This window comes from Vanessa cardui, chromosome 4 (assembly GCF_905220365.1).
Source record: "Vanessa cardui chromosome 4, ilVanCard2.1, whole genome shotgun sequence".
Classification (NCBI taxonomy): Eukaryota; Metazoa; Arthropoda; class Insecta; order Lepidoptera; family Nymphalidae; genus Vanessa; species Vanessa cardui.
The window spans coordinates 15,214,160-15,229,873 of record NC_061126.1 but is presented as its reverse complement, the minus strand read 5'-3'; the positions used below and the strand labels follow the sequence as shown (position 1 = coordinate 15,229,873).

The 15,714-nt window shown below is 32.3% G+C and overlaps 2 protein-coding genes across 2 annotated transcripts; one reads left to right on the top strand and one right to left on the bottom strand.

Moving 5' to 3' along the window:
- Positions 1 to 366: 366 nt before the first annotated feature.
- LOC124544049 (zinc finger protein ztf-16) lies at positions 367 to 9,871 on the bottom strand. The gene is made up of 6 exons (XM_047122444.1): positions 9,565 to 9,871; positions 9,174 to 9,296; positions 7,709 to 8,220; positions 7,320 to 7,621; positions 7,102 to 7,229; positions 367 to 3,431 (listed from the first exon to the last, which is right to left on the bottom strand). The coding sequence occupies exons 2-6, from the start codon at positions 9,246 to 9,248 to the stop codon at positions 3,051 to 3,053; spliced, it is 1,398 nt and encodes a 465-aa protein (XP_046978400.1). The 5' UTR covers positions 9,249 to 9,296; positions 9,565 to 9,871; the 3' UTR covers positions 367 to 3,050.
- Positions 9,872 to 10,243: 372 nt separating this feature from the next.
- LOC124544345 (transmembrane protein 184C) lies at positions 10,244 to 13,785 on the top strand. The gene is made up of 6 exons (XM_047122850.1): positions 10,244 to 10,743; positions 10,822 to 11,061; positions 11,575 to 11,856; positions 11,965 to 12,067; positions 12,450 to 12,624; positions 13,492 to 13,785. The coding sequence occupies exons 1-6, from the start codon at positions 10,484 to 10,486 to the stop codon at positions 13,749 to 13,751; spliced, it is 1,320 nt and encodes a 439-aa protein (XP_046978806.1). The 5' UTR covers positions 10,244 to 10,483; the 3' UTR covers positions 13,752 to 13,785.
- Positions 13,786 to 15,714: the final 1,929 nt, after the last annotated feature.

Here is a 15,714-nt window from a genome sequence, read left to right as displayed (position 1 = left end):
AACTTCAAAGTTTATCTCCGCAAATAATTACAAGAAAGGGTTATTAATAAAGCTGGTATTTTTTAACTTATTAATTACTTTTGGTTTTAATTCATAAATACATAAACACAAGCTATTGGTTCGGGCTTCGCGCAGTTTAATAAGATTTTAAAACTACGCATATAACTTTTATTGAAAGACATCCATAGGAAGAAGGATATTTGGAAAATTGGTTAACAATACAGGACATAAATACAAACATAATTTTATTTATAACGTAGGAGGTACACAAAAAAACGTTTTCTTACTTTATCTCATAGTTTATTTATTAATGTTTCATTAGACCCTTTACCAAATTATTATAAGTAAATAAATAGAACTACATACTCGGTAATAAGTACCATTCATTATATTTCTAGACAATCGTAACAATACGATAATATAATTTCAACTGCAAATAAACTTTTCCATTATAAAAAACAAGCAAAACAGCCGTATTGCAAATATTTCACTAAATATATAAATAAATAACATTTCATTTTATTTATTATAATACTTTTTGTGTAAATATATAATTATATGTGACAAACGGTTAAAAATGCACACACCTCTATAAGTTTGAATAGATTTCGAAAACACGTTACTAATATTCTCCTTTTATTACTGATCTAAGGCACAATCTGCTAAAAATTGATATCATTTACTATCACTCAATTTTTTTAAAACTGGTTGATCATAAATAGTTCATTCTTTATTAAACATTAGTAAAAATATGTTATTATTACTATTAATAATGATAACATAATAAATTTAACAGCAATATCAACTATGATCTCATCTTGCCTACCGTTACAAAATTATTGATTTTAAAACAATATACTTACACTATACATTAGACACGTAACAACTTAAAACGAAATAAAATGTTGGTAAGCTGTGTTTTGGTATTAAGGTGAGGATGCTACACTAGAGCACTTGTTGCTGGCAATGTGTAACTCGCTTAACGGCGCTCCGTTACAGATGTGTGATCATATGCTATTGGCACTCAACATAATATAATTTATCAACTAATAATAATTTAACATCGAATAGACTGTGTACACGAATGGCGTGCCAGTGTTGTCGCTATCTACTTCCACGTCGGTCACGTTAGCCGTAACCCAGGCTCCGTTGCGTCGAATACAATTCTACGAATATTCTCATAATCAATATCACGTCAAGACTTTGATGATCGTATCTTGAAATACTGCTAAGAATTAACTACACAATTGACGTTTCCTTGCACGGATTGCTTCGAAAACAATTACAATCGTCTTCGAAATATATATTATCTAATACCACACAAAAATAGAACATTCAATTGCAACAACAAATCAATGGTAATTAATAAGACTCCCGCTTCGCGCGCTATTAATATAACATTGATCCTTAGACATACCTAAGACAATAAATTTAACTACTCTGTAAACCTCTGTTACTCTGAAACATTTTTATAATTAAGATCTCTCCTTAACTCTTTATACTATAATCTATAAATATATTATCTCTATTAAATATTAAAGGCAATATCTATCGTTAGATATGGACGGATTAATTAAAGGCGCCCAATGGGGTTACCGATTAATAATATTAATAGCTCTTATTAAGTAAATCTAAACTTAACGCTAGCTCTCGGCGCAGCGGTTGGGACCAAATAATTATCCAAGTCTAAACAAAAATAATAAAAAATAAAAACAACAATGTAATATAATATAAGAATATCTATAAATAAATATGTGTTTCTCGTTCAGGTAACTCTCTAGGCCCCGCGGCCTCGGACGGACCGACTCGCCTCGTCGCCGAACTTAGCAGGCAAGACCACAACCGATATTAAGTACTTATCAGCTACAGGAATGTAAATCTCAGGTCGAGTTATAACAAAGTACTACGCACAAAGCAAACGAATCGATTCAAAAAAACACTTTAAGTACCGCGTTAAAGTAAAACATGTCATCGAGTTTAATAATATAAAAATTTCCAATAAAATACTTTCGTTAGTAACCAGTAACCCAGTCGGAGTCGATTCGCACGATACATATGTTAAAATAGTTCACCAACATTGAGCACGTTTCGCCTAGCTTACGATATGAAAATATAATAAATACTACACAGAAAAATATAATTTATTACTTCGATATAGTCATCTCCTGACAATCTCACTTCCTCCGATGAGGAATTTCGCGAATTAAGCAAGCACCGGCCGGGGATATTTGTGCGAGAAACGACGCATTCGTGCTGGCCGGCGCGCTGACCCGTCGCCGCCTTGGATTCTTTGAGCAAGTGCGTTCACCTTACACTGGTTGCTCGTTCCGCTACGGGCGCAACCTAACCGCTAAATAAACCTTTAAGTACGTACACGATGTATCGCTACATCTTTATAATTTAGGAAATAAATAATAACAACAAAACAAAACTTGTACATAAGTATTAGTCGTGGACTCGCATTACATGCATAAAGTAGACAATATAAATTAATAACGGAATGTAGAATTTAAATTTCCGGTCGGCTCGTCGATCGCGGTCGCCGAGCGATCGGGGAATCTCGAGGCTAGGCCTCCGTAAACATTCATCTCAAGAGCGAAATGTAAAAATATATTAATTTGTACACTCTTCACATGTTTCAATAAAAAATTTGTAAAATTCACTATCGCACCAAAAAATATTCTATATCGTTTCGAGTAACCACCCACGTACGTTTAAGTACAGAAAAATTAAATAATAAATAAAATCTTTACAAGACAATAATATTTTTTAAGTATCACTTCATCGGCCACCCGACCGACCTCCTCCAGTCTCTCGTCAGAGTCAATCTCAGTATAAAATGGAATGCATCGATACAATCTGGAATGTCAACTTCTGGACGACGGACGCATCGAATCCCCATCGACGCGACTTAAGCTAAAATATCCACACTCGCATCCTCGCTCGACCACCTACGCCTAACTACCACTAGTTAACCTCAAATAATTTGCACTTCAGTGAATAGGCCCCGGGGGGTCGGCCGGCGCGCGCGGCGTCCCCCCCGCGAACAGTCATTGGTGACTCTTGCTGAGCAGGTGCGAGTTGAACTCGTAGACGTTGCAGCACTGCTCGCCGCAGATGTTGCACTTCCAGGGGTTGGAGTCGCAGTGGCAGCCCTTGTGCAGGAAGTAGAGCGTGGAGTCGGGGAAGGTGATGGCGCAGAAGGCGCACACGAGCGAGGCGGGCTCGCTGGACGAGATGGCGAGCGCGTCGGCGGGCGCGGCGCGGGCGGCGCGGCGGCCGCGCGCCGAGATGCGACGCCGCAGGTCCTCGCGCAGCAGGCTCTTCAGCGGCGACACCTTGATGAGCGCCGACAGGCTGGACGACACGTCGCGCGCCTCGCCGCCCGCCTCGCCCGCGCCCGCCCCGCCCTCCTCCGCCGCGCTGGGCTCCTGCGGGCCGCACACGCTGTACTTGAGTACTTAGTGGGGGGCTACTTCCCTAGGCCTCCATCGACTACATCTCTGTGATATTTATTGATTTTTGGCGCTCCTGCAGGCCGCACACGCTGTACTTTCGTACTTACTTCCCTAGGTCTCCAGCGACTACATCTCTGATATTGATTTTTGCCTCCCAGTAGGGATAAAAATTTACAAATACAGAGATAGCTTTGATCGTAAATAGTAAGAGTTATTTATATTATATATAATATTCGAAGCATTTATATGATTTTTGTTGATCTATTTCGAAGTTGAAATAGGTTATTTTTAGGATTTTTTTTCTATATACAGGGTGTTTTGTCGAGGGTCCGACAAATCAAATGGGCGTGTTTGGCAGCCTATTTTGAGAATACAAGTTGGCCAAAAAAAGTCAAAACCCATCCGGGTGTAGTTCCGAAAAGCCCATACCTCTGATCGACTTGAATTTTTGTATGGATATGTATTTCGATGTCCTGATAACGAAAATGATAGCCAAAGTGCCCGCAAATTTCATTTTCAAGATCAAATCTAAAGAAATACAAAAAAATGGATTTATGTTTTTCAAGCATATTATAAAAAGTATTCGTCATAGAAAAAAATGTTTCCTACAAAAGTTGTAGATAATAAAAAGATGAATATTTTTTGTCCTATAGACTTTTCTTCTAGAGCCAGCCGTTTTTGAGAAAAGTAGGAAAATGCTTGAAATTGCATAAATTTCGCCTAAAACCAGATAAAGTCTAACCATAAACGATTTCTTAGGAAAAACCGAATAAGTAAACTCCGACTTTACGTGATACTTGTCTGTGACACCCCTAGAGTGTTTTTGTAAGCCGGAGGCGCGGAGGGGGAGCAGCCTTCGCCTGCCGTAACGAAGCGCAGGCAGCGTGCGGAGGTGAGCATGGATGCCTGTGCTTTGTTACGCTAAGGCGGTGAGGTTGCTCATCCCGCAGCGCCGGAGACGTTCAAAACGAGTTTTTATTTAAAAAAAAAAATTGACAGATAAGTAATAAATTTAAAGCGAAATATACGCATTTTGAAGCATTATCGCAATTTTCGCAAAAACGACTGGTTCTAGGATAAAAGTATATGTAACAAAAAATATTAATATTTTTATCATCTACAACTTTTGTAGGAAACATTTTATTCTTTGACCAATAGTTTTTACAATAATCTTGAAAAACATGCATTTTTTCGTTTTGAAACATTATCCCATTTTTTTCACAAACGACTGGCTCTAGGAGAAAAGTATATAGAACAAAAAATATTCATATTTTTACTATCTACAACTTTTGTAGGAAACTTTTTTTGTAAGATTAATATTTTTATTATAACCTTGAAAAACACCCTTTATTTCTGTATTTGACCTTGATGAATGAAGAATTTGAGATTGAATGAAATTTGCGGGTATTTTGGTTATCATATTCATTATCAGCGTACCAAAATACATATACATACCAAAATTCCCATCCATTTTTTTTTAAAGAATTTTTTTGTTAATTTTTCGATTTTCACCGAAATTTTACCTTCTTACGTAGAGGTCATCAAGTAAAAAAATAAAATAAAAAATCACATCAAAATTCAAATTTGACGATGACTTAAAAAAAACCTAGTCAATTCTGGTGGTAAAATGCATCCAAAAACTTCTCTGTTTATCACTTGTTACAACGTCATACACAACTGCTATGATACTTATCAGCTTGTTGAGAAAATATAAAATTCAAAGTAACAGTCCTGATCAGAGACCAAGTTAAAATAAAAATATCCAGTCTAAAACATATTTTAAAAATGTTATGGAGGTAGGAAGGTAAAATTTCGGTGAAAATCGAAATAACAAAAAAAATGGAAGGGTTTTGACCTTTTTTGGCCAACTTGTATTTTCAAAATTGGCCCCCAAACACACCCACTTGATTTGTCGGACCTTCTACAAAACATCCTGTATTTTAGTTGGGAGAATTCTATATTACAAATATCAGGTCCATAGTATGAGATACCTCGTCCAGATATTGAACGTAAATATTAGCACATAAAATTAAAAAAAGAATATATTATTTACGTCAAAAAAAAAAATAACAGAATGGAAATATCTTGATGGATAACTTAAAGATATGCTCACAATAAGAGGATCACAATGATAAGAATATATAAACTGAGGTAGAATCTCCTAATCAATCTTTGAATCGTTCAAACGGAACTAATTATCAACGCTGAACACAGTCATGGCCGCACACAGACATCCTAGTCCAAGTGCAGTAATTTACAACAGAGTATCAATTATAGCGTTAGTCTTCAAAATTGACACGTAAATGCATTTGTCTTATAATTCTGTAATATTTGCTATACTGTAGTACTGTTATTACAACGCGTTCCAAAATGTACGATCATAGTGCCCTACGTATGGCAACACTGAAAAATTTGAATGTCTCAAACCGGAAACGATTCGATCAGCACGTGTACCACAAAATTGTTATCATGTGTAATTTCAAATCATTAATTATTATAGTACTGATATAATTTAAGTTTTTTAAAATACTTTATTTTGGTTTTCTTCTTAATTACTTATTATGACGACAAAACATTTGCTTTATATGCAACACTACAAAAATACAAAGCGGATTATGCATTCTATCAAAGATGCAATCTTGTTAATAATTCAACCATCAATCACAATTTCCTTATTAATTCTGATGGCAATTTTATTCCAATAATTAAAAATACGTCCTTTTTTGCTGTTAACACCGTTATCATAAATCATAGACTTCAATGAATTTCGGTAGTAGTAATAGACAAATATTTAAAAGCCACAAAAATGAAAAGAATCCTACATTTAATTTTTATTATGAAAATTTTTAATAAGTACTTATATAAAATAATAAATAAAGAATAATTGGTAGCTGCTTGCTTTAAAACAGTACTACACTAGAAATATTCTTTTTTTTTTGCATTCGGTACTATATTCTTTGGCTTTTATTTAATTGTCATAATTAAATGCTATTGCAATGAGCCATTTGTAAACAGCTTTGTTTGTGTAATTTTATCAAAGTATAATGTTTAGAACCAAGGGCAATTGGGACCACATCTACCTCAGCTTATATATACCAAACTCTTATCACAAAACCAAAACATATTCGCAAACAATTTATATTGCATAATTATCATGTACAATATTCATGTTACTAATAATTTTCTAACTTAAAATGAAAGTATCATATTAAGAATTTTTTTAAAAAAAATCTTCTAAATATCCTGTTTTAGTTATTTCTTTTTGATCCAATAAACTATACTTTCATTTATTTCTTCGATATGTCCACAGCAAGCAATAAAAAAATTTGGTCAATTCATTATCATACTGTAGACGAAGTTTTATCTTTACAACGAATAAGTGTTATAAATTTAAAGCATTCGCAAATTGAGACAGGTGTTCTTTGAGCTATTACATTTTCTAAATAATGCCTAAGTGTCTTGTCAACAATGTGACATCACTCATGTTTTTGAAATTTCATTTTGAGATTTAATCTTTGTATCGCTTGTGGGGGATGAATAAAATCATTTTCCCATAAAATGCTTAATTCAAATTTAGAATATAGAATTTTTTAATTAGTCCATGACCTTTTTTGAAAATATTGTTTTTGAATAAATCAATTACCTGTTTAATGGGTATGAGCGTTATAGAAGGTGTGATATTGGTGGGAAGACCAGCAGAAAGTGAACTACTGGGTACGGCACTGTCGCCTGATTGCGGTGAGCTGGGACCCTCGCCATTCATTCGTGATTCTAAAACAAAGCAAAGCACATTATTAGGTGATGAAATGCTTTATCATTTTAGAATACTGTAATATGAATAATAAATTATAACCGATATACCTTGATTATTTGTCTGCCCCGGGGAAAAGGTCTCGTTATTATCAGCCATAGATATTTCAACGTGTGGTGTTAAGTAGTGCATGGGAGGTGTAGCATTGTCCACTGAGCGAGCTCCATTACTGTCACCGCTGTCTGAATATGCGGCAGCCATTGATACAGATAGACCTGAACCTAATGCACTCAATGCAGATATTGCACTTGGATCCATCGTGCCATCTGCATAAGCAGCATTTGCAATGCCAGCAGCGAGGAGGGATACAGAGTTATTGCCGGGCCCCGGGTTATCCAAGTCGATTCCGTGTCTGTCGAAAACACAAATAATACATAAATAAAATGTACTGAAAAGTAATTATACGCATACCTAATGTATTATCATTATTAACAGTTACCTATTGAAAAAGTGGACCCTGAGGCTCTTCATAGTCGGCGCACGGTAACTACAAAGTGGGCAAGTCTTAACAAGATCATGCTGTCCAACATGTTCATTTTGAAAGTGTGCGCGCATGGCAATTTGTCGCTGGAATCCTCGGTTACAGATAGGGCAATGGTACGGCAAGCTTTTTGTGTGAGTCGTGAAGTGTTCTGCTAAGTGATCTTTTCTGAAGAATCTTTTTTGGCAAACGCGGCACTCGTAAGGTTTGACCCCCGTGTGCCGCATTTTATGTCGACGCATATTCGCGCCATTTGAAAATTTCATATTACACACATCACACTCAAATAATTTCCTGTGCGGTCTTGCATCTGCATTTTGTGTGGCTGCAACATTGTTGTTATCGGGTGAACACTGTGCCATGTGTGTCGTCAGGGCACGACTACTTAATGTGCTAAAGCTGTTGCATGTAGTACACTTTAACAATGTACCACTGCCCCTTTTTGGAGTTTCCTTACTGACTGTAGGTGCCTGAAAATCAGATAATGAGAAGTTAAACATACATTACTAATGTATAAGGTTATAAGCAAAAAAAAATTATATTTTATTTATTTATTTATACACTCTTTAAACTCTTTATTTATATACTCTCTAACAAAGAAAAGAAAAATGTACAATAGGCGGTCTTATCGCTAAAACAGCGATCTAATAATATATTGTAAAGTCAGTAGCAAGATGATGAAAAATAAGAATTAAATTAATAAATTACAATTTTATTAGCACTCAATAATATGTAAAATTGTCATAAAATTTAATAAAACAATGATATTATTAAGAACAATTACTAACAACACTCTATTTTATTTCTTATTTTACCAAAATCATTAAGCAACACCTTTTTGCTTTTATATATTATTAATAACATATTTAACAATAAAAAAGTTTTAATACTATGAGCACATTAATGATAGTAGTAAAAGGAATTTATAAAAATCATTAAAAAATAGATATACATTGTGTATAGGTTTTTATAAAACTATTTAACAAATTTATTTCATCAAATTGTCATTATGAATTCTGACAAACAGTGAAGTATAATAATACTTCTTCTATATTAACACAAACTACAGAACTACAGTGTAGTCAGAAATTATATTGAAAGAGCAAAATTATTAATATACTTGCTGGACCCATCATAAATCAAAATAGTTTTATTTCATACTACTTAAATTGGTAATCATAATTAGCAAAACTTCAACAATTCTATGTTTATGGTTATTAACATATAATAGACCAAAAATGTATAAAAGCTTAAATGATAACTTAAAAAATCAAAAATATATAAAAATGTTTATTATACATGAAATGTAATATTTTTTCATGTAAGGACACTTAAAACATGATACACATTTAAATGGTTTAGTGCTGGGCCTCAATAAACAGACAGCAAAACAATTATTTTATGTTAGATTAGGGATACTAACCGGTTCATTTTTAACAGCTGACAAATTCGGCGACACGGTGCCAGAATCGGCCTCTGTTTCCCCTTTTGATGACATCACATTAGGTCGCGATCTATCTGATCATTACTCTCCCGCCTCGTATAACTAAAATATAAACACACTTCAAGATGTACTTTATTTCCACTATAAATAAAAATAATAACGTATTATTGACTCCGAAAAACAAAACATGACATTATAACTTATTCTGAAAAGAATGGCGAGGTGACCCATTTACGAAAACATACGAATTATCGACTTACGATTAACTATTTATAAAGTTTATCTATTGCATCCTTTGCACTTCTCACAACGATAAAATTAAGTAATATAATATGCTTTTCAGCAATAAATGAGAAAACATCACACTCACTTGATAGCCTGTCTTGATACGTCGACAGCCAGAACAGCGGTATTTTAGGGAGAGATCGCTATGTGGCCTAATTCAATGCTTGAACTCTATGCACAAAATACGTGTTACACGAATAACTGTAAATGCACAAATAAGTGGGTCCCCACCATTAGGTTATGTTAATTGGACATTTAATAACGTTTAACACTTTTTATTTATCCTAAGAAATTCCTATACCTAAAATGAAATCACTAACATTTATAAGAAACCTATACCCATTCTGTTACACTACTCGTTCATCTACGATGGTTTGGTTCGGATAAATAAAGTATGAACCGAAGATTTTTTCCATAATTTTTTACACCTTGCAACACAAATAACCTAATTTTGTATATTGTCTCTTTTCCACGTCATAATTTTGCAGTATGAGTAAAAGAGATGATAATAATAATCGGATACATCTGAAAAATAGATTTAAATCGAGTTTTTTAAACGAAGCAACTTTATTATCAGTCGTAATTAAATTGTTGATAATAATTTCCCTTTCTTAATTTTTAAAAATAATCTGATAATGCATGCTTAAGCAAGAGTATTCTCTGCAAATAAAAAAAAACATCAATATGTTTATATTATAGACTTTTAATTAAAAGTAGTTACCAATTTAACATTTGTTAATTTAATCTGTGTGTTGACAGCTGATTAGTTAAATTGTTAAAAATATACAATTCACAAAAACAAGTTTTGTTGCACAAGAAATGATGTTATAGTCAATGAATTATTTATTCTTGATTTCTATTTTTTAACATACTACAGTATATTATATTTTGTGGGATTTCCATGACGTATGAATCACCATTAGGCCGAGATTCGATTTGACTTTTGTTGCAATAAAGGAAACATCTGCTGAATAAATGTGCAATAAAGAATTTATAATATTAAAATGTGTACAAGACCGATAACGTTTTTCAGCCAATGGAGGTTATGGATTCGTCCATTTTTTATAGCAAGTTATGTTTTGTTAATCATAATACTCGTACCATTGCTTTTAATCCATTCAATTAACAATGGATTTACAAAATCAGACCAAGGTACTTTAGTAGGAGGAGGTTTTGTTCTTCTAGCGGTCCCAATTTCTATATGGCAAATCACTCAACATATTGTACATTATACTAAGCCATCATTGCAAAAACATATAATAAGGTAGATAAAATCTTATATATTAATAAAATTAATTTGTATTAAATGTCTATTACTTTATACTCTTAATATTTTATTCAGGATACTATGGATGGTTCCCATTTATGCACTGAATGCATGGATAGGCTTAGAGTTTCCAGAGCAATCAATTTACATGGATTCATTGAGAGAATGCTATGAAGCATATGTGATTTATAACTTTATGAAGTACCTTCTCAATTATCTGAATGCAGATAATGACCTGGAAGCAGTGCTGGAAACAAAACCACAAGTGTATCATATATTTCCACTCTGTTGTTTAACTCCTTGGGATATGGGGAGGTAAGTCATATACATTAATAATAAATATTTTACTAACTATCTATAATATATTCCAACAGAAGTAGGAAAAAAGACAAATAAACTTCAGATTTACATATTTCATGGGTTTTGTTAACAACTCAGGCAGCCACATTGTGCATTACTAAGAGTTTATGAATAATAGGTATATCTCTGTTAATTATTTTGCAAGGCCATAGTGAATATCAAAGGTCATTCAAGCTGTGTATTTGGCTTTTCACCTATTTGGTTGGAATAGAGTAGTAAGCTTTGCAAATGCTTTGCATGGGTAGAACTACAAAGAATATTTGTATTGAAAGGAAACATACAAACATTTATTTTTATTTATATAGAAGGTTAATGAGTGGTATTAAAGTTGAAAAAAGTGAGTAGTTAATAGCTGTAGAAATATGTAATGCTAATAATTTTAATATTTCTTTTGTAGTTTTTGTCTTATTTCTGATCATTTGTTTATTCTTTTATTAAAGACTATAATGTATAAAATTTTTTTTTCAGTGAATTTGTACACAATTGCAAACATGGTATACTTCAATATACATTAGTGAGGCCCGTTACAACTGTTATATCAATGATATGTGACCTCTGTGGAGTTTATGGAGAGAGTGACTTCAGTCCCAATGTGGCTTTCCCTTACATGATAGCTATCAATAATTTATCCCAGTTTGTAGCAATGTATTGCTTGGTGCTCTTTTATAAAGCAAACAGAACAGAGTTGATGCCAATGAAACCTATTGGAAAATTTCTGTGTATCAAGGCTGTTGTCTTCTTTTCGTTCTTGTAAGTGAACTTATTTGTTTCTATCACTTATATATTCACTTTGTGTTTTTGTATATATTTGTAACAGCTGAATATAGTATATTGTAATGGTTAATTGCTTATTTGCAGTCAAGGAGTTCTTATCAATATTTTGGTATACTGCGGAGTCATATCAACAATATTTGATATTTCGGACAAAGATAAAATAAAGATAATATCTTCCAAGCTACAGGTGAATGAAATTTCTTTTTAGATGCTATTATTTTATAAATTTATTGTGTTACATGAATATAAAAAAAAAAATTTAAAACTCTTTTAAGCTTTTTTCTCTTTTCTTAATTCAAAATGTGCATTGTATAAGTAAATAAAACTTGTATCTATTGCTTTTTAAAAGTTAATTAAGTGAAAACTTTAAGTTCCTTTTGTATTATTTTTTTATTTTTTGATCTTTTACAGCTCTGGTAAATTCTTTTAATTATAACATATCGTATGTAAAGATGATTTAATATTCATTTATTATTCTCTTAATTATATATAGATATTATTAGAACAATAATAAACGAAATTTGTTTTTTCATGAAAAAATTTTCTAATGTGTTATTGTTCTTTTTTAGGATTTCCTTATATGCATAGAGATGTTTTTAGCGGCCATTGCACACCACTATAGTTTCTCCTATAAGCCGTTTGTGTCACCACTTGACCCGTCACCATCATGTCTCGGCTCATTCTTGGCTATGTGGGATGTATCTGATGTGAAGAGAGATATATCCGAGCATCTTGGAGTAGTTGGTATGTTGACAGTATTTCGTCTTTATCAGTTTGATAGTTGTTTTATGCTCATAATTTCATATTAAAAAGGTAAATACTTGGATGTATATATTTATAACTTTTCTTTTTAAATGGTAGTGGCCTTTACTTGTTTGTATTAATTCGGACTAAGAATAGTCATTCCTGTTGTTTGTAGAACTTTGCCAGGAGATAAAGATTTATTGTTTGTAATTTAATTTGTGATAGCACAAAAAATGACAAAAGACTGATAACCGTCACGCATCATCAAATGTTTTATTTTGTTAACAATGTCTGTCTGTCTTTTTATCTTTTTAATTTATTTATCAAGAAAAGGTCAAAGTAATCTGTTTTATATAAATTACAAAAATATAGCATAATGACCATTCATCGCCCAATTCCGAGGGAGAAAATAGTTGGGACATAATATATTGTTGCTGTTTGTTTGTTCATAAATGAAAAATACCCAGGATAAGATTAGTGGTATAATAACAGTGATGAATTTTCTTTTTATTGAATAGGCGGGCATATGGGCCACCTGATGGTAAGTAGTCACCATCAACCATAGACAATGACGCTGAAAGAAATATTAACTATTCCTTACATCGTCAATGTGCCACCAACCTTGGGAACTAAGATGCTATGTCCCTTGTGCCTGTAGTTACACTGGCTCACTCACCCTTCAAACCGGAACACAACAATACTGCGTACTGTTGTTTAGCGGTAGAATATCTGATGAATGGGTGGTACCTACCCAGGTTAGCACAAAGCCCTACCATCAATAATTGCCACCGTTTAATTATATTTTAAGGAGCTCTTTACGTATGTTCTATAACAATAAAATGCTAATAAATAATATTTTTCATATAGGGAGCTCATTTAGCAGACGACTGCGTGGTAAGTCCATGTACCACATGGCGAGAGGCTACGACGAGAGTTCGAGGCTAGTGGGCGAGCCCGTACCTTCCAGTTCAGCGCCGAACTTGACCATCGAAGCGACCGAACCACCACCAGTAGAAGTGCGACCATCCGTCTATGGTTCCATAGAGAACACTATGGGTGGATCGATAAGTTCTGAAACGGAACCTTTAATCAATACAAACGATAGCAACATAGATCCAAAGGTATGAACTATGTTTGTGATACTGAAAATGATTTATATTTACATATAATATAATATATAAACGATATTCAATTAAGTTCATAATATATCTGGATAATTTAAAGTAAATTTGTTGCATTTGTAATAGTAAAGAAGTTGTATTATTTATTGTACTTAACCAAAAGGTTGATGTTGCTATTCAATAATATATATTATTAATAATCTATGGTACAATTGGCTATTTGACAATGTGAAAAATAAATTGTGAATTATTGTAATCAGTGTATATTATGAGTTTAAAAATGGTTACTTACTAACGAAAGTTGAAAGTAATACTTAATTTATTCAAAAATCCATAAATGAAAATGCATTTTTTCAAACGTTTGTCACGTGATACAAAACGTTCCTGATTGGCCGGGCTTATGATGAAGTCACTTTTTTGTAAACTTTGCTTTTCTTCTATATGTACCACAGATTAAAATACAGGACAGTGACGTTATCAACCCCATTGCAGCGCCATATTGTCCAAGTAGCGTTTTTGCGCGCTTTTTAATTATGGAATTTTTAATATGATATTTTTCGGCAAATATGTACTAGAAATAAAAAACACAACTTTTACTGGGTTCTTTAACTTCTACTAAATAATATAAAATGGATTTTAAAAAACAGTCAAATAGCCTATTGTGTTTTGTAAATAATAAATACTTACATATAAATATTTTCATCACAAATATTTTAACTCATCACTATTTAGCCTTAAACAATCAGTACAAAAACAATTTGGTACCATTAAAGTGCATTATAAGCGACATTTAAGTTTAGATTTATTATAACTCTGTGTATATTACATAATATAATGGACAAATTAGCTTGAATAGACTAATTTGTATTGAAGCATTATATTATTTATTTTGTATATATTATATTGTGTATCTTTGTCACCGATTATATCTGATATCCAGTGTTTTACATAATGAGATATTAATTATTATATAGAGTATGTGATAATTCCAGTTAGGTCTCTGGTAAATGTTGCCAGCTTAATTACGTGCCACCTCGATAGTCCCATATTCTTCCAGTTTGCCCATTAAAATGTATTATTTTTTGATCTTTTTAATTGAAAATTAAAAAAAAAAAGTATTGAATCTATTTTTTTTCTCTTAATTTGTTTTTAAGTAGTGTTATCTTATATTACATTATTTTATATGACAAACATTCGAAACCCGATTCGGACAACACTGAAAAATAGTGAAACTATATTACTTCCACTTATTAAATAAACATAAGTATGTATGTATAGTATAAAAGGCACTTATCGTAAATATTAATCATGAAATGTGATATTGATTTATAATTATTGTACTTGTTAAGTTTCGTAAATAAATGATATTTCTTATTAATGCAGTTATTAATCTTCTTTGCCCAGACCAACCAAATATATAAAGTATCAAATATAAGACTGTAATATATTTTTAAACTAACTCAATTGTTGATTAATCCCGGTGGCTGAATTATTTGTAGTTATATCATTTTGTTTTGATAGTAAAAGTAGGTATATATAACTTTAATAGATGATCATCTATGTATACCTGGGTCCATGATCGAATGAAAAGATAAATATAAAAATTATTACAATTTATTTGACATAAAATTCAAATGGCATTTATATTTATTGCATTACATTTGCTGAGCATTTTATAACATTATAAAAATAGCCTTAAGTACTATAGATATTATAACACCATCTCTATACCTTATAACAGTAGGTACCGTATACAAGACTAAATCTTTGATAGAGGTTCCAAATCCAAATTATATAACGGAAAAGAAATTGCCTTTTTTTATATTTTTATTTTTTGCTTTTTCTTTGAATTTTCTCAAAATGTTTTGGTTTTCATTTTGTCCACATTCTGATTTTTGTTGCCAACAAAAGATGCTAATTTTTTTGTTCTCGAGACATTATACTATTTATTATTTATTAATAATAGTTT

Coding starts and splice junctions, on each gene's coding strand:
- LOC124544345 (XM_047122850.1), top strand. CDS start 10,484: ATGTGTACAAGACCGATAACGTTTTTCAGCCAATGGAGGTTATGGATT. Junction 10,744..10,821: donor TTGCAAAAACATATAATAAG/GTAGATAAAATC, acceptor TATTTTATTCAG/GATACTATGGATGGTTCCCA. Junction 12,625..13,491: donor CGAGCATCTTGGAGTAGTTG/GTATGTTGACAG, acceptor TTTTTCATATAG/GGAGCTCATTTAGCAGACGA.
- LOC124544049 (XM_047122444.1), bottom strand. CDS start 9,248: ATGTCATCAAAAGGGGAAACAGAGGCCGATTCTGGCACCGTGTCGCCG. Junction 8,221..9,173: donor CAGCTGTTAAAAATGAACCG/GTTAGTATCCCT, acceptor TCTGATTTTCAG/GCACCTACAGTCAGTAAGGA. Junction 3,432..7,101: donor CGCTCATACCCATTAAACAG/GTAATTGATTTA, acceptor TGCGGCCCGCAG/GAGCCCAGCGCGGCGGAGGA.